Consider the following 24835-nt stretch of genomic DNA (forward strand, 5'->3'; position numbering starts at 1 on the left):
CAGATCCGTGGCACGTCCTGATGCTGTCCACGCTCCATCATACTAATGTTGGCCGCGGCAGCACAGGCTTGACAGGATCAATTCCGGGTACCTTACCCAAGGTCCGAGCCACTGGGCCACTTGCATTCCAGGGCTTGCCGGCCCCCCATCCGGCTTAGACTTGGGCATCCCGATCAAGGCCGCGTCGTCACTTTTCCTTTCTCGGCGAGGAGACGTTATCAAGTCGTCAGCTCTCCGAGTCAGGCAGGTCAGGGTAGCGTTTGTTGGTCTCGTCTTCCTACAAACTACTAAACTGCTTCGTACATACGGATACATGTATGTATGTGAGCCCGGGCCATGTTGTAGTTATGAGGACGGCCTGTAACGAGTAATCGGCACCCACCCACCCATTCATTCACTTCCTTTCCATTGTTCTCTCTCACGAACCTTTCCCCCCCTCTCCTCTTCACCCGGAACTGCGCACCGTGCCTCGGGACAGCAGCAGCCATGCGCCCCCAGACGGATCGCGAAGAATCGTCAATCGAGGTGGAGAGGGACGCTCCTGACGATATCATGGACGACAACGGCCACCAGACCGCGTCTTCCAGCGATGAGACGCCCCTCCTGCACAATACCGACCTGCCGCCGGACGTCGCGCCAGACAAAAAGTTCCGGCGGCTGGTCGTGGCCATGTGCACCATCCTCCTCTTCATCATCGAGGTCAGCGTCTTCATCATGGAGCCGCCGAAGCAGCAAATCATGGAAGACATCATCTGCCGGGACCGGTACCCGGACCACATCTTGCGCATGCCCCGCGTCGAGGACGACCGGTGCAAGAACACGGACGTGCAGCAGACCTTGGCCATGGTGCGGTCCTGGTCCGCGTCCGCCGAGATGCTTATTCGTATGCCCCCCCCTTGACATGACCTCCTTGTGTCGCGCCGGTGAATGTGCGCGCTGACGGACGGGACACAGCCCTTCTCGTACAGGTCCCGTACGGAATCGTCGCGGACAAGTATGGACGGAGAACCGTGCTCTTCTTGTCTCTCTTTGGTTGCGTGCTTCAGACCGCGTGGGTCATGATCGTTTGTAAGTGTGAGCCCCGTCGGCCGGGTCGCGTGGCCCGCATGCATGGCTAATCGTCAAGTGTTTCTCCCCAACGTCTTCTCCATCTGGGCGATGCTCTACGGTAACATGGCCTACCTTATCGGCGGCGGAGGACAGATGGCCGGCGCCATGGTGTGGACGATCCTGGCCGACGCCGTCCCCGTCGAGGAGCGCACCGACATCTTCTTCCGTCTGAACGCCCTCACGCTCGTGCTCGCCGTCCTCATCAACCCGATTGCGGCGATGCTGCTCAACATCGACCCTTGGATCGCCATGTGGCTCGGCTTCGTCATCCTCGCGCTCGGATCCTTCTCGTCTCTTCTGGTCCCAGAGACGCTCCGCCTGCGGCAGATGGCGGACAGCAAGCGACACGCGCGAAGCCGCAGTCGGAGCATCGGCCGGCGTCACGAGGCGGTCAACGTCAAGAGGAACAAGCTGCAGCAGACGTGGTTTGCCGTCAGAAACGACATGGGTCACATCTGGCGCTTCATCTTCGCGTCCAAGAGCATCATGATGTTGATTGTGGCATACGGCCTCTTCTTCCCGGTCAAGATCAACCTGACGTTGAACCTGTTGCAGTACATGACCAAGCGCTTCAACTGGAAGTGGTCAACGGTATGTTGGGGCCTGCCCTCTTTGTCATTCCAGCCAGGCAGATATGCTGACGCGTGAATCGCAGGCCACTCTCATCTCGACCATTGGGAACCTGGCGTCGGTTGTCGCGCTCCTCATCGTCCTGCCGCTCGCCTCGTCCTTCCTCACCAAGCGTTGGGGATACGACGCTCTACGCCGGGACCTGTTCCTCAGCCGCGTGACCGTCGTGCTCGTCATGCTAGGCGGGTTCATGCTCGCCTTCGCCGCGGTTCCGTGGCTGCTCGTGTCGTCGCTCATCGTCACCAGCATGGGCATCGGGTTCACGGTGCTCTGCCGGGCGCTGCTCAATGCCGTCGTCGAGCCGCACACGGTGGCGACGCTCAACACCACCATCTCCACCATGGAGACGCTCATGGGGCTCGTCGGCGCGCCGGCGCTGGGCTGGCTGATGAGCCGCGGCATGGAGCTCGGAGAGCCGTGGCTGGGGCTGCCGTACCTGGTGACGGCAATATGCTCCGTGCTCGTGCTGGTGGCCGTCTTTGCGTTTAGGATCCCGGCAGGCTTTGCGCAGGCGCCGCTGTGATGACCGGGACGGTAATTTATTGGTTGTATTATGTTTGCAGGGAGTTTATGATCCATGACGATTGTTGGTTGGGGGTTTGTTGTGACTTTGTATAGACAGCTTCTTACCTGGATGATGTTACGTATATTGAACGCATCACAGGCTCACAGTTCACGGCGGACGCGCGCCGGAGAGCAAGCAGAGAGACGGTTAGGGTGGATCACGCCCATGTACTTCGTACACTTTGGACGTAGTAGTAGAGCAGGTGAGAACGCAAAAGGAGTCGTCATTCTGACCGTTGGCACCAAACGCGTTTGTATTGCGCCTTTTCGCAGCCGTCAATGCCACAAGGCTTGCGTCGGTTTCCAGCCCACGATGCATGTGGGAGGCATCCTGAACGCTCTTGTCTGCTGGTGAGGCCGTTTGCACCAACTAACTTACTAACTTACGCAGCCCCGGGCCCGCTGGACCGCGTTTGCTCCAGTGGCCGCGGCCCCTCCTCCCCTGGCTGAGCCTGTACCTGCGCCGCCTGCCACACAGCTGCGCAGCTCTTATCGATAAGGCAGTGCAGTGCAAACACCCGTCCAACGTCGAATGCAAGTGACTGACGCCTCCCCCGCCTCCGCTCCACCACAGCTTCATTGCACACCAACTTCCATCATCATCATCATCCCACCCAACACTTCACCACACGCGACGTACCACCACGAAGCCGACGCACCGTGCACAGAGACTCGCTCATTCTCAAAATACCGACCGCGCATATTCAACCGCACATACAGATAGCGTCGAGAGCCCGGCGCAGCAGCCATGTCGGACGATGAGGACTTCATGCAAGAGTCCGACGAGGAGTGAGAAGCCGGCCAAGGTGGCCCCCCCAGACGCTCTCCCACCCGACCTAACAGCGGGCAGATATGACTTTGAGTACGAGGAGGACGACGACCAGGACAGCGGCGATGTCGACATCGAGAACAAGTACTACAATGCCAAGCAGCTGAAGCTCACGGACCCGGACGATGCTGTCATCGAGTTTCTGGGCATCCCTCCGCTTGAGGAGGAAAAGGGCGAATGGGGCTTCAAGGGACTGAAGCAGGCCATCAAACTCGAGTTCAAGCAGGGCCGCTACGACAAGGTAAGCTTGCCGGCCCCCCTCCCCCCAACCGCCGGTTGGACTCGAGCTCCGCTGACCTGACCGCCCAGGCCGCCGACCACTACGCCGAGCTCCTCACCTACGTCAAGTCGGCCGTCACCCGCAACTACTCCGAAAAGTCCATCAACAACATGCTCGACTTTGTCGAAAAGGCCGCCGATAGCACCCAGGCCGGCCAGAGCATCGAGAGGTTCTACTCTCTCACCCTGCAGAGCTTCCAGAGCACCAACAACGAGCGGTTATGGCTGAAGACGAACCTGAAGCTCGCCAAGCTGCTGCTGGACCGCAAAGAATACAGCGCCGCCGTGAAGAAGCTGCGGGACCTTCACAAGGCGTGCCAGCGCCCAGACGGCACCGATGACCCCAGCAAGGGCACGTACTCGCTCGAGATCTATGCCCTCGAAATCCAGATGTTTTCCGAGACCAAGAATACCAAGCAGCTCAAGACGCTTTACAACCGCGCTCTTGAGGTCAAGTCGGCGGTGCCCCACCCTCGCGTCATGGGCATCATCCGTGAATGCGGCGGCAAGATGCATATGAGCGAGGAAAACTGGCATGCGGCTCAGAGCGACTTTTTCGAGTCGTTTCGCAACTACGACGAGGCCGGCTCCCTGCAGCGTATCCAGGTGCTCAAGTACCTGCTCCTCACGACGATGCTCATGAAGTCGGACATCAACCCCTTTGACTCGCAAGAGACCAAACCATACAAGTCGGACCCTCGCATCTCGGCCATGACGGAGCTCGTCGATGCGTTTCAGCGGGATGACATACACAGCTACGAAAAGGTGCTGCATCGCAACCAGGGCATCCTCGACGACAGCTTCATCGCCGAGAACATTGACGAGGTCACTCGCAATATGAGGACAAAGGCAGTTCTCAAGATCATCGCACCGTACACGCGAATGCGGCTGTCGTGGATCGCCGAACAACTCGAGGTCTCGACTGCCGAAGTCCAGGACATCATCGGGTTCCTCATTGTGGACGAAAAGATCAAGGGCTGCATCAACCAACAAGACGGCACCCTAATCATGGAGTCGGCCGCCGATGCAGAGCGTATCGAGGCCCTACAAAATCTCAGTGCGTCCATTCAAGACCTCTTTGGAGTCGTCTTCAAGGACGGCGACGGCTTCAGAGCAATGGATCAGGGGGTGGAGGAAAACAGCTTGGAGGCGGCCCAAGGCCTGTCAATGCGAAAGGCAGCGCGGATTCGAGAAACCCAACGGGCCAGGAAAGGTAGGGGCATGGCGCACCTCGTGTAGACGAGCCGTCACCGTCGGCGACGCAATCGAGCGTTGCTTTCGCGAGACGTCCCGGGCGGTTGTCATCGGCCACCAAGGTGCCTTTGCATGCACCCGCCGGCCCCACACCTGATATCGCGGCGTTGTAACGAGTCCGCGTTATCCGAGCCGCGGCGTTGGCGTTGACTGGACAGAGTGGCCGGCTACCTGCGCCCGGCGGTCCGTTGAAGTCGAGCCACTTTGCCGTGATGTAACGAAGCTGATGAATTGGCGCGGCCAGTACCCGCATGACCCCCGAAGGAAGTATTAAAGAGAGGACGGCGTTGATGCACGTTGTCGCTCAAGAGATAGCATAATAAAACACCACGGAAGCAAATAATGGCCCAAGCGAATGCAATACGTACGTCTTACCGCGGCTGCAGAGCAAGTGTCCTGTAAGGATGGCAAGCCGCCGTCGGGGCCCGAGTGTGTTGTGTTGCACGGCACTTGGCGAAGCAAGCGAGTGGAACGGAGTGGAACGGCGGACGAGAAGAAGGCGGACGTCGGATAGGCGCCGGCGAGGAGAAAAAGGGGGGGGGGCAAAGAGACAACCGCCGCAAGGCCGTCTGAGAGGAGAAGAGAAGATTGTGCCAAACTGGAGAGTTCTTCCCTCAGACGTTTGTGTGCCGAGGTCCTAAACGGGGCTCGTCCGAGTCAGCCAGGGTGATCGATGCCGAGCTAAGATGGACTCAAGTCCCTTTCGTATTCACTAGATAGGGGGAGAGGAGGCACCCGCGCTCGCCGTTTTCTCTGACTCAAGAGGGAGCCTCTGCGAAACATGAGCGTACTGCATGACCAGGTAGCTAGCCTCAACCCGTAGCCGCCGCTGCCGTACACGTAGACAAGGCACGTACGTTCATGAAGGACGCTGCGATTGTCCCTTTGGTCCACTTTCTTCTCTCTCCACCATCGGACTCCCATCTGGGCCCGACTCTGCGTGACATCGCAGCGGGACCGGTTGATGGATAGATATCCACAGGATGGAACACGGCATCCGAGCCACTCAGGCGTGAGGAATTACCAAGGCGGTCGGTCCGCTCTCCCCCCTCGTCTGTGTTGTTGTGGTGACGAACGAGGTGAGGCGGTTAGACAAGTCCGAGCAATTGGGCTTTGTGGGTTCAACCGAAAGCTTGTAGTAAGGTCCAGATAAGGCCTTCGGACAGCTGGAAGAGAGTCCCTGGCTCACACACTCAGCTATACAAGAGCTAGGCTAGACCTCATGAGGTGAGAGAGGCAGTCCGCCCATGAGATGGACCAAAGAGGGTTATGGCGGCGGCGGCGGCGGCGGGCACGGAGAGAGCGAGCGAGGGAGGCTTGGGAGGTAAAAGAAGAGTTTGGAGGGTGGTGGTGACGACGCCGCGGCGATAGGCGCGTCGCTGGACACGAGGAGGTGAGGACATGCGGGTAGCCGAGGGACGTGTGTGACGAGGAAAGGTGCTAGATAGAGCTAAGAGGGCTGGGACGAAGTTGGTGAAGCATGACATGAATCGGCTATGGTCGAGTGTCTTTACGCTGGCATTAGGAGACGCGCTTGGTCGTTGGAACCCCGAGGACTAGCCGGATGTACACCGGACAAGAGGTCGATTGGTTGTAGTTTCGAAACGTTGACCGCAGGCTTGGATTTGAGCGAGGTCAACGCATGGAGCCAGGGGTTTTAGGCCAAGGAGGCGCTTTTCATCTCCGTCTCTCTTGTCAGCTGTTGTTGGACCTCTGTGGCCAGATCCTTGGGGCGTCACGCTGACGAATTCCCGCCATCGCAACACCACGTTACCACATCCTACACAGAATGACGCGACTGCTTGACTTGGCGTTGCTGCCGGTAAAGAGCCAACGTCAACATCATTCACTCCTTTCGGAGGAAACAGGCATGGCCGTTGGTTGTGCGCGCTCCCAAGCCCCCTGACGAGTGCCGTCTGCATGTCGCACAAGAGGCAAAAATGAAAAAAAGAAACCAAAAGGGGGCCCCCGGGGGCGGTGGGCGAGCTAGAGTCGCGGCCGAGAAGCCGTTTCGAGATTGGGGTTTGCGGCGGCACTGATGAGGAGGAGCGTCCTTCTTTGTTAGAAAGGGGGGTGAGTGAGTGGGCATCCGCGCCGAAGCGAGAGGAAAAGGGGGTTACATGTGGTTCTGCGAGGCTCTTTGGACGAGAGGTACGGCATGAGAAAGTGAGGGGGCCCTTGGCGTACGGCAGTGTGAGGCAAACAACCGCCTTTGCGTGAAAGTAAAACGGGATCCAGCCGTACGAGGTGGCATGAGTGGTCGCAGATCGCTTCGTATGGAGTCAAAACTGCTGCGACGAGGTGAGCCGCCGCGGAAATAACCTGAAGATTGGGTTTGCATCATAGCATAGCTAGTCATGCCTTGGCCGGCGCCAACTTCGACGTGCCACGGCCGTTCCCACCCCCGCCGAGGCACGCCTTCATCGTGACATCTACGGACCCTCTTTCGCAGACTGGCCGAGGAACATCGATGCTATCGCACGGGGCAAAACGGACGACGCAACGCGCCGGCCGTCCAGGCAGGCCGTGTCGTCAATACGTGCCCGCCGTGGGTCGTGCGCGGTCCGCTGCATCGCCGTTAAGGGGGTGGGCGGTCTCCCCCCTCCCCTCGCACCAGTCCAGTCCAGCCCGCGCGGTCTCACCACTCGTTGACGGCAGCGATGCAGAGAGAGGGAGGGAGAGGAAGAGAGGGGAGCGGGAGCAGGTGAGACAGAGGCACGCACGTACGATGGGCAGTCTGGTGTTGCACGAAGAGGGGGAGGGACGGATGGACGGTGGAGGGAGAGAATGCAGTGTCACCGCCGCGAGGGCCCCTTGGCGCGGGTACCGGCCGGCTGTGAAGGAAGAATGCAGGAAGGAGGCAGAGGCCCGGTGCATGGACTGAGAGAAGGCGAATCGTGACTTCATGTCTCGTGCTATGGTTGTGCTTGTGCCACGTCTGGTAGTTTGTACTGCACCCCTTCTGCCTTTCCACCCGGATATCGTCGCCCTTGGCTCTCACACGGGTCTTTGCTCGCCGCCCACCGAGGGCCGTGCCCAGGGCCCGATCGGTGGCACGCGGTCTCGGCAGCAGCGCGAAGGAGAGAGCCGGGGGGGCAGTCGGAGGAGAGGGGGGAGGGGAAGGGAGAGGGGACGGGGACGGGCAAGATGGGATGAATGAAACGGCAAACAAAACGAGGAGCCAAAGGCAAAGCTCCGGGGGGCCTGCGAGACAGACGTGGAGGCGCCAGATGCGTGTCGTTGAGACATACATGATGCGTGCGTACGCAAGAAAACGGGCCTGCCATGCCGTCACCCGTCGTCTCGGTCGCGGTCTGACACGTCTAGAGTTAGTGGCAGCACTAAGTAAGGTAGAGAGACCCGTCATGTTCCCGCAGCCGGCTCACGGACGTACGTACTTGATAGGTAAGTGTTGGGGAGAGCTGCGGTGTTGAGACGACGCTGCGTGGATGGCAGGCAGCCCAGGGAATGGAAGACGGTCGCCGTTCACTCGCGTCCGGGGGTAGTCAGTGCGTCCGCGGACCGGGGCGCAGAGGCAGCAACAGGAGCGGCGGCGGCAGTAGTAGCAGCGGGAGGGCCCGCGTTCACTTACGTACATACGTAGGAAGAGCTCGGTTGATGATTGTTGGTTGGGCCGGGCCTTGAGCCCTGCATGAGGGCGGCGGCGGCGGTGGTGGTGGTGTGGATGTTGGGTCTGGGTCCGGAGGAGTCTGCAACGGGGGGGCGAGCGATTCGGCAATGGAGGAGGAGGAGGAGGCAAGGGGCGGGCACTTTACGCGGGTATTTTGGGCATCTTTCTACGTAGCTTGGGTACGCAATTGCGGGGAGCTACAGTACGTAATCCGTAGGTATTTACGTACTTATCCGTTCAAAGTGCACGGAACCAGTGTGGTGCGAGGTGGTGCTTGGCTGGCATTTGGTAGGGATTGAGAGCAAAGAAAGCGAAACCGAGGATAAAAAGGAAAGAGGGACGGAGAGGGACAGGAAACAGAATCGCGCGGGTGAGGTGTGCGTCTGTGTCTGTGTCGTTGTCGTCTTTGGTGTGGCACCATGGCCCCGGTCAACTTACACGGTCTGGGCGGATGCATTGCAGGCAACAAGTCGTAGATCGTGCAGCACACGCAACACAGACAGAGCAGAGGGGGAAGAAAAAAAGGCTGGCTGGCAATCATCCAACGCAGGCCGTTTTTTTTGTTTTGTTTTTTTGTTTTGTTTTGTTTCTTTGCTTGGAAGCCAGCCGGCAATTAAGCAGGCAGAGTGACGCTATCAAATCCATTCCAACAACGCCCGCGCCTGATGGCAGTCAAGCCACGACAACGACGGGGCGATATACATGCGACGACGCCATCCTTACGTGCAGCATACATGACCGCCCGCTCGCCCGCCCGCTCGCCCGCCCCATTGACATGACATGCTTGCCTTACCCCATGGACGGCAAGGGGTGACGAGAGGGGAGGGAGGGGAGGGGCCCAATTGGGGCTGCGGCCGGACGCCTTCTGTGCGCCGCTACTACGTACACACACACACATCCATACGCACTTTGTATAGGCCGTGCGTTGCGGGAGAAGCTCACCCCGTCCAGTATTGGTAGAAGAGAGAGGTTCAATAGGCTTTGCGCATACACGAAGGAGGTGTTTGGCTTTTTTTCTTTCTCTTTTACTTTTACTAGTCATTGCTCCTCTCTGCCTTTTCCTCTCACGCCCTCCTGTTCTCCTTATTCCCCAGTCACGCCGAGGATTGCGTCTTCGGCGGCTCCCAACTATCGTCATCATCATCGTCGTCTTAGTACGCGATTCTCCTCTTCTCGGCCTGTCGAAGCCAAGCTGACAACTACTCGTGTCCACCCTGTTCATCTGGAAAATGGGTGTCTGAGCAGACGTGTGCGCACGGCTTCCCTCCCCGACCCAATATCGATAGCCCGGCCCAGCGGCCGTCGAGCTGACTGTGCGAGGGATATCAAATACAAAATCGTGCTCGACGCTGCGGTGCGGTGCGGTCCGGTCCGATATCGTCGTCACGGTCTCGTCTCGTGCATCAGTCGCCTCTCGTCACCAAGTGAAACCCAGCCCTGCTGCTGCTGCTGCTACTACTACTGCTGCTGCTTCAGCTACCGCTACGGCTGCTGCTGTTCCAGCCGCTTGGGACGCACCACCACCCTCACCACCACCCTCACCACCCTCACCACCCTCACCACCACCACCACCACCACCACTACCACCACCACCGTCGCCGCCGCCGCCCTCAGCTCGCGTCGGCTCACGTCACGTCACGTCACGTCCTGTCCCGTCACGTCACTACTCCGGCGTCTCGCTGGCTGGCCGCCGTCGCCACCGCCGTGCGTGACGAGAGTCGGGTGTGCTAGGTACCTATTCTTCTGACTCCCTCCTTCTACAGTATGTTGCCAACAACAGACGCACAGAGCGAACCGTCAGCGGCAATCTATCTGCCTCTCATCTCCCCGGGGACGGCCCGCCCCCGCACCGATAACGAGAAAAAAAAGTTAGATTTATTAGCGCAACGCTCGGTATATCACTAGGAAGCTTGAAAGAAAGCAAGGTCCCCGGCCAGCGGATAAGTTACTAGAGCCTTTTGGAACGATTGAGTACCCACGCCATCCACGGTACGGCACCTAGGCTGCTCTCCGGGGAAACACGGCAGGGATCGGTCGCAGCGTCTCTCTGCTCGTGTTCCATCCGTTCGCCTTGCTCCACACACCGTCCTTTCGTCGATTTGTTGTTACATCTTTGGAGGGAGCTTTTCAGCATTGGACTGAAGCTCCCCCTGCTAGCGTCCAGGTCTCACCTTTGTTTCCAGGTATGTTGCTGCTGCTACTACTACTGCCGTCAGTAGAGGCAGCGAGGCTTTGATCCCCATCCACCCCATCAGTGCCCGCATCAGCAGCTCACCTGCAGCGCCGACACAGACGACGGGGGCCTGTTCGGCTGGCATTTCCTTGCCTTGCCTTGCGTTGCTCATTTCTCCCGAGGGCTCCTTCGGGTGTGCCTGCTGCCCGCTCTTTCGTCGCCGCCAGACCAATCTCCCTCCTCCTTCCTCGTCAACGAGAGAGCCCCTTCTCGACTAATTCAACAAACGACCGCAAAGGCTCGCTCGCTCGTTGACGACGGCATCCGGCCCAGCGGAGCACGGAAAGAACCGCCAGAGGCAGGCATGTTCCAGCCTCACACCGCGCTGTTCGGGCCTCCATCGTCGTCGTGCTTCGCGGCGTCGCCGTATGGCCTCGCCCTGGGCTTTCGCATCCCGCCCCCGCCCCCGCCGCAAGCACCGCCGGCGACGCAATCGGCCCCCGTGCCCGTGCCTGCACCTCCCGCGAGACGCGCTCGAGATATTCGTGGCCGAGGAGCGGTGACGTCGGCTCGCCCTGCGTCAGCGTCAGCATCTTCGTTTACACCGGCACCAACAACCGCAGCAGCAGCAGCAGCAGCAGCAGCAGCAGCAGCAGCAGCAGCAGCGCCGGGACCGAGAGCTGGAGTCGGAGCAGCTGCCCCAGTAGGCAACGAGGTGGGTGCGGGAGCGGGAGCGGGAACGGGAGCGGCAGCTGGAGCTGTTGGCCACCACACGGACCTCCACCTGCTGCGCTACCCGCCACCACGCGCCGGCGCCAGCCCTGACGACAGCACCACCTGCAGCACGCCCGGCAGCAGCACAAGCACCAGCACCACCTGCCCTGCCGCTGCCGTCGCCCCTCCAGGTTCTGATACAGCCCCCGTCATCCCCCCCCACCTCCACCACCACCACACGTCCAGCTCCGGCCAGGGCGCTGCTGCGAGCAACCATAGCGACGGCACGGGCTGCCCCAGCTCCCGCTCCATCAGCGATAGCGGCTCCAGCCCGTCCGTCGCCGCATCGAGCTCTCATCCTCACCACCTGCACCTGAGCCACCACCATCAACCCCATCACACTCACCAGCAGCAGCCCCATCACGCCCACCAGCCGCTCTTCGCGCACTCGCACACGCTCGCCCACGCGCAGCATCCTCAGCTCCAGCTGCCCGACCAGCTCCACGCTCAGCTCCCGCAGCTACATCACCAACGTCAGACCCACCATTCTCAGCGTCAACCTCACGCCCAGCATCGCCGCCACCACCACCATCACCGCCGCCATCATCCACAGCAGCAGAACCAGCATCAGCATCAACATCAGCATCAGCATCAGCATCAGCACCAGCATCAGCTTCAACACCAGAACCAGCCCCAGCTTCACCAGCCTCAACATCAGTACAACCACCATCGTCAGCACCCCCCGCCGCAGCCCTTCTACGGCGCCGTGGCCATGGACGACCAGGGCAGCCACGGACTGGCCGCGCAGCAAGAGGCCGCAAAGGACTATCAGCCAGTCCTCGAGGTAAAACACCACACGGCTCTGCCCCGTTCCACGTGTCGCCTCAATGCGAGGCTCTTGCCCCTGGCTGTTCCCACGACGATACAGCCCGACCGCTGACCGACTGCAAGCAGGGTCCTCTCGTCGGCGACAAGACGCCCAGCGACGCAATCACACACGAGTACGCCAAGGCCGATGCCGTCTATGTCGACAAGACGGTGGTGAGTCGCTCCGTCATTCTACCGACAGCAACCTCCACCATGCTCTCCGCCTGCCCGCCCGTTCATTCTCCGTGACACCGCCCGCTGACGCGCCTGCCAGGCACTACCCCAGACATATTCGCACTACCGGCCAATCCAAGGCGATGGCAACTGTGGCTGGCGAGGTGCGTTCTCCTGTTCCATCTGGCGGCCAATGTCGTCGCTCCGTATTACGACCACACCGCCGCGACCCCCCTGCTGCCCACGTGTTGCGCAGGGCGACGCGACGCGGCAACCCCCCGTCTGAATTGTCACATCTCCCGCTTGCCGTGCTTTACTAACATACGACTCCAGCCATTGGCTTCTCATACCTTGAGAAGCTCGTCGAGGCCGGCGACCAGGATAGGATGGAGGGTGAGGTGGCCCGCCTCATGAGTCTTAACCACATGCTCTCCACCGTTGGCGGCTACAGCTACTATGAGGACTGGGCCGACGAGATGCTGGGCCTTGTGCGCGACTTGGCCGCCAGCCTCGCCGAACCGGCCGTCGCTCACGCCATGCTACTGCAGCGCTGGAACGACACCTCGGTCGAGGGCAGCCTCATCTACTACCTGCGCCTCCTGGCCGCCACCTACCTCAAGGCCAACGCCGCCACCTACGACCCCTTTGTGCCGGACGGCCAGGGGGTCCAGGCCTACTGCAGCCAGTCTGTCGAACCTATCAACCGCGAGATCGAGCACCTCGGCATCGTCGCCCTCGTCAACGTCCTGCTCAAGCCCGCCGGCATCGCCCTCGAGATTGCCTACCTCGACCGGAGCCCGGGCAGCCATGTGAACACGCATCGCTTCACCGACGACGGCGACGAGGGGGGTCAGGGCTTGCTGCCGGGTGCGCCTGCCGTGTACCTCTTATACCGGCCGGACCACTACGACATCCTGTATCGTGCGCCAGAAAACCCGACGCCGGTCACGGTCAATCGCATGTCCAGCATGTCGCATGACGCACACATCGCCAGCAACAATGCCAGCCTCGGGGCCTTTTCGACGCTCGACTTTGGCGCCTTGGCCATGATTCCCGGGTTCTCGGACGTCTCGGGCATGTCTTCCATGTCAATGCCGATGCCGACGCCGTCGACTTCGAGTCCCGTGGAGTCGGCCTTCTCGCCGGGGCCGCAGCAGAGCCCGTGGGCGTCGCCGTTCGCGGACGACGTGCGGATGCAGGTGTCCCAGGCGGCGCAGCCACCGGCAATTACGGCGCAACCCCCGACGCCGTCATCGCCGACGTCGCCCGTTGGGCCGAGCCCGCCGATGATGCCGGGCTGCCTGTCCATGGACCACAAACGGCCGTCCCTGGTACCGGGCGGGCTCGCAGCGTCGGCAGGGTACCCGATACGGTTCAGTCCCGTGCAGCTCGAATACGACGAGTCCAACAGCGGGTTCCGGGAATCGAGCTTCCAGGTCAAGACGAGCACGTTCAAGAACAGCGTGTGGAACCGGGCGCACTACGGTAACCCGGACTTTCACCCGGAGGAATGGAGTCCGGAGGACGAGGGCGAGGCACGGACAACCAAGAAGAAGGGCAAGCGGGAGAGGGAGTGAGGTTGGCAGAGGGCACGGCGCCGTACGGGGCGTCGCGGAACACAATATCACGCGCGGAAGTGAAGGGCGGTTTCTTGTCATGATGCTTGCGGGGATGGCACACAGGGGCTAATGAGGCATGAGGCCATGTCGGTGGGTTTCGTATGTCGATCGGGTCGATGGTCGGGCGTGATGTTTGCTGGGGAACCAGACCGAGGACGACGGAGGGGATGCTTACCCATAGCACTGGCGTTTTTGGCGGGCGTGTCTTGAGACGTAGCATTGCATAGGTTCGCATTGGCCGTTGAGACCCGTGACTTTGGTGTTGGCTGTGCATTAGGGCGGCGGCCGTCTCGCCGGCTGGCGGCGCCGACTGGTTGCACAGTTGGAGACCACGGCAGTCATGTTTCAATTGAGTCCATTCTTACTCACTTTGTGCACGGGGGGCGATGAGGTGCGGTTGTGAGGCATTGGCGGTGGTGGTGGAGTTTCAGAAAGGGTGTGTATTTCTCATCTCAATTTTATTTTGATTTATCTTGAAACTGAAACAAGACCAGAGAGCAAGGCACAAGGCCAGAAAACATGAAAACCCAAGCAGGAAGAGGAGAAAAAAAAGGCAAGGTCAGAGTTGGAGGAGGATTGGTCGCGTGGAGTCGATCTCATGCAATGCCACGTTTTGGCGCGCTAATGCTAGTACTGCCAAGACTGAGTACTCTCTCCATGACACGCTGCAGTAGGCGGGCGGGCGGCGACGGACGGGACGGGACGGGATGGAATCCGCGGTCGCGGTCGCGGCGGCGGCGGGGGCCTGGCGGGCATGATGACATGGAGTGATACATCCCGGGTTGCCTAGCGCCGAGATGTGTGTGCCCCCCCGCACGCACGCACGCGCAATGCCGGCACCAAAAGTCTCACTGTAGTTTTTTTTTTCTTTTCCCAATTTTTTTGCACCTTTTGTTGCCAACGGCGGCGGCGGGGTGGCCGTCCTGGGCAGGGTCTTCTGAAACGCCTGTGGGGAGAAGGGGAGTCGAGCGGGGAGAGGAGGGGAGAGGAGTGGTCAGTATGGAGCACTCGGTTTTGAAACGGGGAGTGGTTGATTTGGTGTCTGAGGGCTTGATGGATGGATGGATGAGCTTGAGGTGAGCTACGTACGTATGTATACTGCGTGTGGGAATTAGTATAGTGATTATAGTGATGACGGAAGGGAACATAAGCGAGGTCGGGGTCGATCGGGGTCTCGAAATGCAATAGGCATTTCTGCACCTACATGCCCATGTTCACAGAACAATACTAGGCAGGTAGGCTGACAGGTAAGGGCAAGGAGAGTCAGCCGTGTCGTAGCACATGACGATTGGCAATAGGGGATAGTAGCTGCCCGCATGCATCCATAGATGTTTAGGTGAAGCTTTGAATGCACGTAGTATCAAATACTGCCATGTGCGTGAGTGAGTGAGGGTGCGCAAGTGATGTACATGCGCGACCGAGGGCGGCGGTGCGCGTACTAACCTACGATAGTCAAGTACCGGGGGGGGGGGGGGTCAACTGGCTTCTCGCCCCATGTCTCCACGTTTGGCGATAGGGGCTAGAGCTGCGGATATGATGATGTAGATATAGTATATATGGGTGTCTATGAAGTATATAGGATGTATATAGATTGATGTCAATATATGTATATATATGTTAAACTATGAATATATTGGTCTTGGAACAGTTGGGTGGTGAAGTGGGGAAGAGGGTAAGGCTGGTCTTGTTCGTATACGCAGTAACCTCATTAGCCTCTAAAGATAAGAGTTAAAGACTCTTAGGGAAAAAAAAGAAAGAAAGAAATCTTAGCTCGTAAGGAGGCTGTAGGTTATGGGCCTCGGCAGTTCCTGCTGCTAAATTCAAGTCCTAGCATGCATAGTGTAACTTGACATCTTGTTGTTTGACGTATATAGGCTTGCCAGTTTTATTATGCTTGAAACGTGAGGCTGGGGGGGGGGGTAAAGTTTGCCCCTCGCTAGGATTCGCCGCCTAAGCTCCCCGTCAGCACAGCCAGCCCATCGAGGATACGTACATCCTGCCCAATGCCTCAACGGCCAGAGCGCATGTAGTCAATCTAGTAGTCAGTCTAGCAATCAATATAGCAGTCAATCCAGTAGGCAATTAATATAGCAGGTAGGTACGGATAGTCAGTATAGCAAACAGTCAGTGCAGCGGGCAGTCAGTGCAGCAGGTGTGAAGCGGTCACAGACCAAGGCATGCAGATGCATCCCTATGTGATGCCTGTGTTCATGATCTAACTACTTCGTAGCTACGTGGCAACGCCACGCCGCCAACCATCATGAGCCGCGTCCTTCAACGTTTCTCTTCCCCCCTCGCACATTTCGTTATTCGTGCGCTACTTACCAGACATATATCCCTCGACGCGCGAGCTGGATTAAGGTGCTAGGCTTAGTCGACTTCAATTAAAGGCGATGCTCCTTCATGCGCCACCGCCGGCAGCAGCAGCAGCTCCCATGAGACGACCAGCGATGGGGGCAGAAGATATAGCATCAAGACTCCAGACTTCCAACTCGAAACGCGAGAATCTCGGAGGGCGGCGCTTCAATTTATAGAGTTCATCTTCCGTGTCTAGCCCAGACCACTTTCGCCCGCCCGCGACGAGATGATGAGCCGTCCCGATGACGTTGCATCTAAATCCCGAAGCGCGTGTTTGACTTGCGAGGTCACTGGCCGCAACTAGCGTTGTCCTATCTCTAGCTTTCATCTACTGCGGTCATGGGATGAGGAAGTTTTGCCATGAAGACAACGACGACGACGACGAAAGGGTATATTGTAACCAAACTCTTTTTTCAAAGTAAAGGCCGGAGCACCTGCGGCAATGGGCCCGAAAAGATCCGCATTTGGCCAATCTCGCGGGCATCCAGCAGGTGGCTTTCAAAATCAGGGGCCAAGTGGCTATCAAAGTGTCGCACCAACTGGGCAAACAATATTCAAGATGCAAAAGAATACACCGACGTTTGCAACGGCTTCATCAGCCCTTTGGTGCCGTCATGGAGTCTTCTGAACCGTTTTGCTTGCTATCTGTGACGGCAAAACACCACCACAACCGTTCCCTAGTTTTTAATTCACATCGTTATGCTTGTCAAGCAACAACGGTGGTTTCTTTTTGGAGCATTTGCTACGATGATAGGAGGCAACGTCTTTGGCAAACGAGACCATGGCTTACATTTCTCGTCTCAAAGAGCCGGGCCACATGCAGTTTGACAACATGGGGCAACAACAAAGGCTGGCGCTGGCTCACGCTTGATGAAGATGGCCCGATGGCATTGATGAGCATAGGAATTTGAGGTATAAGATGCCACTTGCTGCTATCCATCAAGCTGGTGTCATGATATCCAAGATCAGAAACAATAGCTACTCAGTCAAGATCAGTTTTACTTCAGTCAGAACCAGAAATCTTATCCTCGAGGCCCCAGCGTATCATATAGCATGCCAGAAACTAAGAAGAACGAAGTCTCGATGGGAGATTTCGATAGCCGCAAGGTCGGCGAGTCGGAGCTTTTTTCCAAAGGCTTTGGTACCTGCGTGGGCGTCGTCGTGACGGGCGAGCCCCGGAGAGGCGGCCCGACGCGGTTCCTCCTGCACTTGAGCCTGGGCAGTGACTGGTCCGAAGCCCGCAAGAAGTGGGATGAATTCGTCGAGGCCGTAGAGGCGTCGGGCATGAGGCGCATGAGGGGCTATCTCCTGACCATCGACACGACCCTTGCCAAGGACCCCGATCTCGCGAACGATGACGACCTGAGGTCCGTAGCCGAGGGGCTCGAGATCGACTATCGCCGCGTCAAGGAAAACCTCCAGCGCCTCGTCGGTCGTGACAACGTCGTGCACGCCACGCATGGCTTTGGCAAGACGACCGACATGAAGGTAGATGAGAACAATGTGGTGACGTTCAATGGCAAGCGGATGTGAATATTTTTTTATTTTTTATTTTTTTATATTTTTTTTTACACATGTTGAGATGGCGGCTGCTGGTCGGCCCAAGTAGAGCAAGTAGTAGATTGGCTTGAAAATGCACGTGTTGAATTGACGAGATTCAATCCCTCCTGCTATATGTCCAACATTCGTGCTATTAGTCCGGGGCGCGGCGGCTGGGCCCTCCTATAATCGCAACTTGAAGTACAGACACCAAGTTATAGGATAGGGAGTTACCAACCAGGTAAAGTAGCCGCCCCCTGCCCCCCACCCCCGGCGTCTCCGCGGGGCCTGGGCACAAAAGCAGAGAAGAAAAAAAGGCCGTTTGGCGGACGTTCCGCGCAGCCGAGCGCCCTGTAAAACAATGCATCCATTCATCGTCATCAGGGTATGGAACCACCATGCCTTGGATGACGGGGACGGGGAATCTCCCGCCCTCGCCGAGGGTCCGGCAGGTGGGCCCCGTGGCATCATGGAATGGATTCTGGGCAGCGGTGGAGTCGATACGATGGAGATGGGGACCCTCCCTCTACTGGAAACCCAGCCAGCCAGCGTGCCAGCCAGCCAGCCTGGCAGCCAGTGCCAGGGCAGCCAGTGCCAGGGCAGCCAGCAACCTTGAAGCCAGTGGAGGCCAGGGCAGCCAGTGCCAGGGCAGCCAGCAACCTTGAAGCCAGTGGAGGCCAGGGCAGCAGCCCGCAAGCAGCGCCAGACATGGCTCCAACTCCGTCATCAGGGGGCGCAGCAGTGGGCACCTACAGCTGGAAGGAGGTAACTACCTACAGTTGCCAGTAGCAGCCAGTCAGCAGGCAGGTAAGTACAGGTAACGTCCGGTACGGCGGTTGGCAGCAGCCCGAGCCCGAGCCTGGGCGATGCATTCCTCTGCCCTGCAATTTCACCACCACCGTCATCATCGTCGTCCATCATCGCCATCATCCACCACAGCGTCATCACCGTCCTCCGTCGTCAATGCTTTATTTACATCAATTCAGAATCGGACTACAGCTCCAATCCTCTCAAAACACCCCCCCATCACCCCTTACCGGGCCCGCCGCCGCCGCCGTGCCCCTCCCCGATTGCCGCCGTCAATCAACGATAGAGGACAGCCAGCAGCCCGTCGTCGGTCGACCAGGGTCCCGTCCGCTCCGCCATCACCTGCATTGCATGCACCCGCTGTATCGCAACTGGCAAGACGATGAATTACCCGTCTCGCCCGCTGCCGCCGCGCCCGCCGCTGCTACCGAGGCGAAGAGCTATCCCGACACGTCTAACAAAGTCTCCATGCCGCCCCCCCGCCCACATACACACACAGACACACACAGACACACACACACAGACACACACACACACATACATACGTCCTTGCATCCCTCCGCCCATCCATCCAACCGTATGATACTTCGTACATACATAAACCGCTTCGTACATCTAGCCGACGGACCACACCCCCGCCCATTCATCATTCATTCCACGGCCATCCGTATCCACGCCCACGCCCACGCCCACGCCCACAGATTCTGCAAACATACTGTACTTGGTACACCCACGCCTTGTCTGGGCCCACGCGAAGCCGGCGCCGCCAAGCTGCGACGACGAGGGTACACGAGAGTCACAGAGCAACGCCCCCTCTTCGTCCCCGTTGTGCCTGTTTCCCCTTGTATGTCCGCGGGCTGGCGGTGGCTCCCCGCGGCCCAATCTTGTATGTTATAAGCAAAGTGTGAGCCGAGAGCCACGCGACGCACCGTTGGTAGGCGTGGCATCGGCATCGGCAGCTACGTAACTTAGCTCCTTGATTGACTTTAACGTTGTCCGTCGCATCGCATTGCAGCGCAACATATCACAGCCGCTCGCCTCCCCCCCCCCCCCCCCCGCCCCTATCATTGCATTGCCAAGGGCCACCCGCGGTGATGATGCCGGCTTAGCCTTGCCGCACACCGCACATCACGACGACGTCGACTGACGCTGGGAACCCTTATCCAGCCTCGGCACGGCCTCGCTGAGTTGTCCACACGGCCACCGCCCCCCCTGGGTAGGCATCTCCTCCGCCTTTCCCACGCCGCCGCCTCACCGACCCGTGATCCCCCCTCATCGCCAGCATCACCGTCCACCACTCACCGCATGCACCGCATTGGCCCTCGGCACCCTCGTCGCAACAATGCCGCCCCCTCGGTCCAAGCCTTCGACCGCCATACCCCTTCGCCAATCGCAGCCTCATCACCATCGTGACCAGCATCACCCGCCGCCGCCTGTGGGAAGCGACTCGGTGAGCATCAGCGACGCCGAGGCCGCGACTCTTGCCGACGATGAGGCCAAGGGCGTGGCCAAGAGCACACAGGCCAGCCGCACCGAAAGGAGGCCGCCGGACGCCGCCACGGCGCAAGAGGACAGCATTCGAGCCTACGGCCATGTCTACCATGCCTCGGGCCGCGTCCTGCTCCCCGAAGATGCATCAGAGGCGCACCGTATGGAGCTCATGCATGACCTGCTGAAGCTGTGTCTCGACGGGCGCCTCGCGGCCGCCCGCCTGCCCATTGACCGGCCTGGCGGGGGACTGAGACAGCAGACGCACCCCCATGCGCCGCGCACCGCGAGTCGGAACCAACGCCGCCCGCCCTCTTCTTCCTCGTCATCTACACAGCCTGCGCCCGCGCCCGTCTCTACGGTGCCGGCGGCGGCGGCTCAAAGGGCGGCAGCCGCGCCCCGCCGGCCGGCCGCGTGGACACCGCCCGGTCCCCCCCATGCGGCTACCGCGTCTCTCGCCACCGGAGTCGAAGAGGCTCCCGGGACTCGGGGGACCAACAAGGAGCAGACGCCCCCCGCGGCCCCGTTCCGCATCCTCGACGTCGGAACCGGGACGGGGGCGTGGGCGATGGAGGCGGCGCGCAAGTACCCCTCCGCACAGGTTCTCGGCGTGGACCTCTCGGCCGCGCTTCTGCCAAGAGATGGCGACGCCGCAGTGCCCATAAACTGTCGGTTCGAGGTCGCCGATGCCGCCGATGCCACCGCCGGGTTCTGGCGCGGGGCCGGCCCCGACGGCGGCGAGGTACGCTTTGACTTTATACACATTCGGAACCTCATCGGTGGCGGCGTGCCCGACTGGCGCGCCCTCCTCGCCACGGCCATGGGCCACCTCAAGCCCGGCGGGCAGCTTGAGTTCACCGAGGTCCGCCCCCGCTTCTTCGACGTCGATGCCGCCTCGGCATTCCCCCCGCGCTCATCGGCCTCGCCCTCACCCTCGCCGTCCCTGTCCCTGTCTCTGTCGTCTTCCTCCCCGCCTGGGTCGCCGCCCTCCACATCGGCGGCGGCGGTTGCGGTTGCGGCGGCGGGGGCGACAACCGCCAGCGGCAAGCCGCCAGGGGGCGTCGGCCCCGCGTGCGACGAGTACCAGCGCGCCTTTGCCCAAAACGCCGAGAAGCTGGGCGTCGACTTCGACCCCGTCCCCAAGGTCTGCAGCTGGCTCGGCGAGCTGGGGGCCCAGGTAGTGCGCGAGCGCGTCGATTGGTTGCCCGTGCGCGCCTGGGGCAGCGATGTCCTGCAACGTCGCAAGGGGAAGCTGGCCGAGCAGATGCTAGACTCGTGTAAGTGTTGAGCCCTTAGGCGACGGTGACTTTTTGGCCTCCGGGTTTGTTCCTCTCGCTTCGCTCGCTTCTCTTATGTCCTTCACCATTCTCTCGGTCCTCTTCCTCCCCTTCCTCCCCTTCCTCCCCTTCCTCCCATTCCTCCTCCTCTTGTCCTTGTTCTTGCCCTGTCCGCGAACCTCCCCTTGCTGTCCCCCCTACGCACGTCTCCCATGTACCCAGCCGAGGCATAATCCCCCTACAGAATTACGCAGATTGGCTGACCACGATACTCAGGCCTCGAGAACTGGACGCTCATGCTCTTTGGCCGCTGTGGGTGGGAGGAGCACGAGACAAGGGACCTCGTCGATCGTGTCAAGAGCGAGATCAAAGACCCCCGTGCGCGGATAGCCTACATGAAGATGTGAGTCTCATTAGCCGCCGTTTTTCGCGCTGTGTTATCCCCCAAACCAACCTTCTCCCCTCGTCTGCCGCACCACGCGGGTCGTCATCATCCATCATCCCCGCCCCGACAGCGGCGCAACTTGCGTCATCTCACGACCGTGGCGACGGCGCAACGACGGTTCATTTTGGCGCACTGCTAGTGGAGGAAAAGTGACCGGGAGGGAAAAGCTGACGCGGGCCCATCTCTAGGACTTTCATCACGGCGAAGAAGCCTCTCGAGGAGGACGACGAGGATGAGGACGAGGACGACAACGACAACGGCGAGACGACGCCGGGCGCTGGCGGCAGATAGGCATAGAGGCTGTGATGGGCTTGCCGGGCATTGTTGGGCAGCGACAAGAGGGGGCACGAGATGCACATATTCTTCACGAGGGTAGGTTGGTGCAGGGATAGTGGGTGGTGGTACGCCGCGGCGACGACGATGGGGGCGTGACATCAGGAACCACGGCGGCTTGATGAGCCAATGAAGATCATGACAAACAAACAAACGAGCAAGCGCTGCGCTGCGTTGCGCAGGGTGAGAAGGCCAAACAGAAAGCGGGTATCCTTGCTCTTCTCTAACGATGCTTCCTCGCCTCCCTTCTACACCGTCTCTATGTATCGCTTCATTTCCCTGGTCGCCACACGTTAGCATGCCATACGTTGCAGGGAGCCTCGTCGTAGGAAGGAAGGCCGGGGGAAGTGGGGATTGATCAGTACGAGAGAGAGAGAGAGAACGAGACACAAGAGGCGCAAACGTACCAGTCCGTGACAGCCTCGTCCCACAGGCGCACCTCGTTCTCCCGCGTGCCGCCAAAGTGGTCGACAAAGTCGTCGCCAAACACCTCGCGCGCGATGCTGCCCTCGTGCTTGAAGCGGTCCGTCGCCTCGCGCAGGCTCTTGGCCAGCCGCTCGCCCATGTCCTCCTTGCCGCCCACGCCCTGGCCCATGGCGAGGGGTGGGCACGGGATGGCCAGCTTGCGCTCCACGCCGCGCCACCCGCAGCCCAGGATGGCCGCCAGCACAAAGTGCGGGTTCGTGTCGGCGCCGGGGACGCGCACCTCGAACCGCGTGGCACCCGCCTTGGACGTCGGCGGCGAGATGATGCGGATCGACGCCGCGCGGTGCTCGAAGCCCCACGACACCGTCACCGGCGCCCAAAAGTTCTCCACGAGCCGCTTGTACGAGTTGATGGTCGGCGCCAGGATGGGCATGATGTCGGGCAGGCCCTCGAGTAGCCCGGCCAGGAAGTGCCGGCCCATGTCGGACAGGCCCGCAATGTCCTTCCACTCGGCGCTCTCGTCCATGGTCTCCCGCGCGAGCAGGTTTTTGCCGCTCTTGTCCACGAGCGAGATGTGCATGTGGCCGCTGTTGCCGGGGAGGCCCTGCTTGGGCTTGGCCATGAAGCACGGCGTGATGCCATGGTTCGCGCCGACACTCTTGACCACGTACTTGAAGAGGCTGGCGCGGTCGGCCATTTGCGCCACCTCACCAAATTCGAGGGCGGCCTCGTACACGCCGGGCCCTGATTCGGTGTGCCAGCCCTCGATGTCACACGAAAAGTTGGCGCACGTGTCGTAGACGTCATAGTACCAGTCCTTGTTGTGTACGGGGCGGGTGAGCGAGTAGCCAAACATTCCCTCGGTCAGCGAGGGAAGCTGACTCGGTGGATTCCTTTGCAGGAATGCGGCTGGGGACGCCTCGTCGGATGAAGGCGTCTTGAATGTGTAAAACTCGTACTCGGCTGGCAGGGTCAGCATGGCATCGGGAGAAGAGAGACAACTGCGCACGCACCTCCAGCCATGGCGCCATAGCCAAGCGCCTCGAGCTTCTTGACCTGACTGCGCAGCAGTCCCCGGGGACAGGCCGCGATGGGGTCGCGGGTCTCGGGGTCGAAGAAGCTGACGAGGAAGAAGGGCACATTGTTCTCCCAGGGAATGCGGCGGTAGCTAGACAGGTCGGGGATGGCGAGCATGTCGCGGTAGCCGTTTTCGGCGTTGGAGACCTTGAGCTCGCGCAGGTACGTCTGGTCGTGCATGTCCCAGCCGAAAATGACGGAACAGAAGCCGAAGCCAGCCTCGGCGATGGATAGGAACTTCCTCTTGGAGACAATCTTGCCGCGCAAGATGCCGTCCACGTCGAGGCCGGCGAGCTTGACGCGGTTGTCATGCTCGAGGAGCCCGGGGAGGGAGGCAGCGGTGATTTCTGACATGGTGTTCGGGGCGGACGAGGTATGAGGAGGCGCAGAGACGGGAAGGAGATCGCAGGGACCGAGAACGCGGCAGAGGAGATGGCGGGCGGAGGGTGTTTGTAGTGAGAGTCTCGCGACTCGGACTGACGTCGGCGCGCTCACGGCAGGGGATGGACGACAAGAGCCAGAAGACGAGATTAAAGCTGGGGTAAAAGCGGGATCAGGTCGACAAGACGAAAGTGACGCAAGGGAGAGAAGAAGGTCAGCCGCGCGGGGGTTGATTCGACGCTGGAGTGGGCGGGCACGCGGCCAAGCCAGGAAACAGGATCGCGCAGCCGTCGAGTTATTAGCAGCAGTTGGGGAGCTGCCGACGTAGTCATCGTCATCTGCGTGGATCCGCGCGGGCTCTGGCGGGGCACCGCTGCCGCAACAAGGTCCGTGTCGGCTCGTGGCTTGCACCCCAGGCATCTTCATTGGCGGCTCGATTCAGGGACGATTGGGCCTGCATCGCGGGGAGAACGCGCCCCCCCCTTAGACCTCATTCCGGGTGTCCACATGCCACGGGGGAGCTCGGATTGTACAGCAGTTCTCGTGGCGCAGCTTGGTCTCGCGGCTGGCGATGCGCGCGCTTCTCGGATCTGTTGTCGCTTGTTCTGCGACGCTGCTGCTGCTGCGACGGCGGACATGCGCTCACAGAGACCGCGCGGGTGCCGTCGCAAGTGACTGCTTGTGCCTTGTCCTTCTTAACTCTCTCCGGTGCGCGGCTGGTCGTCTGCGACGAGCATGTCTGTCATCTTGCGCTTTGCCCGTATCTTCGATGCATGGATGCTCTGACGAGACCGCGATGCTGCCGCCATTCGACACCCATGGCTTATCCGGCCAATGGTTGGTTAGGTAGTAGACATGTC

The 24835-nt window shown here is 60.1% G+C and overlaps 6 protein-coding genes across 8 annotated transcripts; 5 read left to right on the forward strand and 1 right to left on the reverse strand.

Annotated features, from left to right (window-relative positions):
• Window positions 1-205: 205 nt before the first annotated feature.
• On the forward strand, window positions 206-2525 carry JDV02_000301 (uncharacterized protein). The gene is made up of 4 exons (XM_047981093.1): window positions 206-883; window positions 955-1068; window positions 1127-1701; window positions 1766-2525. The coding sequence occupies exons 1-4, from the start codon at window positions 487-489 to the stop codon at window positions 2261-2263; spliced, it is 1584 nt and encodes a 527-aa protein (XP_047837051.1). The 5' UTR covers window positions 206-486; the 3' UTR covers window positions 2264-2525.
• Window positions 2526-2888: 363 nt separating this feature from the next.
• Window positions 2889-4991, forward strand: JDV02_000302 (uncharacterized protein). 2 transcript variants are annotated; one of them, XM_047981094.1, is made up of 3 exons: window positions 2889-3093; window positions 3155-3374; window positions 3443-4991. In XM_047981094.1, exons 1-3 carry the CDS (start codon window positions 3053-3055, stop codon window positions 4649-4651), a joined length of 1470 nt encoding a protein of 489 aa, XP_047837052.1. In that variant the 5' UTR covers window positions 2889-3052; the 3' UTR covers window positions 4652-4991. The 2 variants fall into 2 exon arrangements, with proteins under 2 accessions (XP_047837052.1, XP_047837053.1); XM_047981095.1 differs by having other exon boundaries at window positions 2889-3374.
• A 4359-nt stretch (window positions 4992-9350) lies between these two features.
• On the forward strand, window positions 9351-14280 carry JDV02_000303 (Ubiquitinyl hydrolase 1). Its single transcript, XM_047981096.1, has 6 exons — window positions 9351-10028; window positions 10086-10480; window positions 10590-12028; window positions 12139-12225; window positions 12326-12389; window positions 12559-14280. The coding sequence occupies exons 3-6, from the start codon at window positions 10835-10837 to the stop codon at window positions 13800-13802; spliced, it is 2589 nt and encodes an 862-aa protein (XP_047837054.1). The 5' UTR covers window positions 9351-10028; window positions 10086-10480; window positions 10590-10834; the 3' UTR covers window positions 13803-14280.
• Window positions 14281-17255: 2975 nt separating this feature from the next.
• On the forward strand, window positions 17256-17735 carry JDV02_000304 (uncharacterized protein; the record flags this gene model as incomplete). The annotated part of the gene is made up of 1 exon (XM_047981097.1): window positions 17256-17735. One exon carries the CDS (start codon window positions 17256-17258, stop codon window positions 17733-17735), a length of 480 nt encoding a protein of 159 aa, XP_047837055.1.
• A 1867-nt stretch (window positions 17736-19602) lies between these two features.
• JDV02_000305 (uncharacterized protein) lies at window positions 19603-22469 on the forward strand. Of its 2 annotated transcripts, XM_047981098.1 has the most exons (3): window positions 19603-21313; window positions 21590-21716; window positions 21947-22469. In XM_047981098.1, exons 1-3 carry the CDS (start codon window positions 19891-19893, stop codon window positions 22047-22049), a joined length of 1653 nt encoding a protein of 550 aa, XP_047837056.1. In that variant the 5' UTR covers window positions 19603-19890; the 3' UTR covers window positions 22050-22469. The 2 variants fall into 2 exon arrangements, with proteins under 2 accessions (XP_047837056.1, XP_047837057.1); XM_047981099.1 differs by having other exon boundaries at window positions 19603-21716.
• JDV02_000306 (Glutamine synthetase) lies at window positions 22244-24755 on the reverse strand. The gene is made up of 3 exons (XM_047981100.1): window positions 23531-24755; window positions 22499-23480; window positions 22244-22370 (listed from the first exon to the last, which is right to left on the reverse strand). Exons 1-3 carry the CDS (start codon window positions 24399-24401, stop codon window positions 22340-22342), a joined length of 1884 nt encoding a protein of 627 aa, XP_047837058.1. The 5' UTR covers window positions 24402-24755; the 3' UTR covers window positions 22244-22339.
• Between the last annotated feature and the right edge of the window lie 80 nt (window positions 24756-24835).

The sequence above is a fragment of the Purpureocillium takamizusanense genome, chromosome 1 (assembly GCF_022605165.1).
Source record: "Purpureocillium takamizusanense chromosome 1, complete sequence".
NCBI classification, from domain to species: domain Eukaryota; kingdom Fungi; phylum Ascomycota; class Sordariomycetes; order Hypocreales; family Ophiocordycipitaceae; genus Purpureocillium; species Purpureocillium takamizusanense.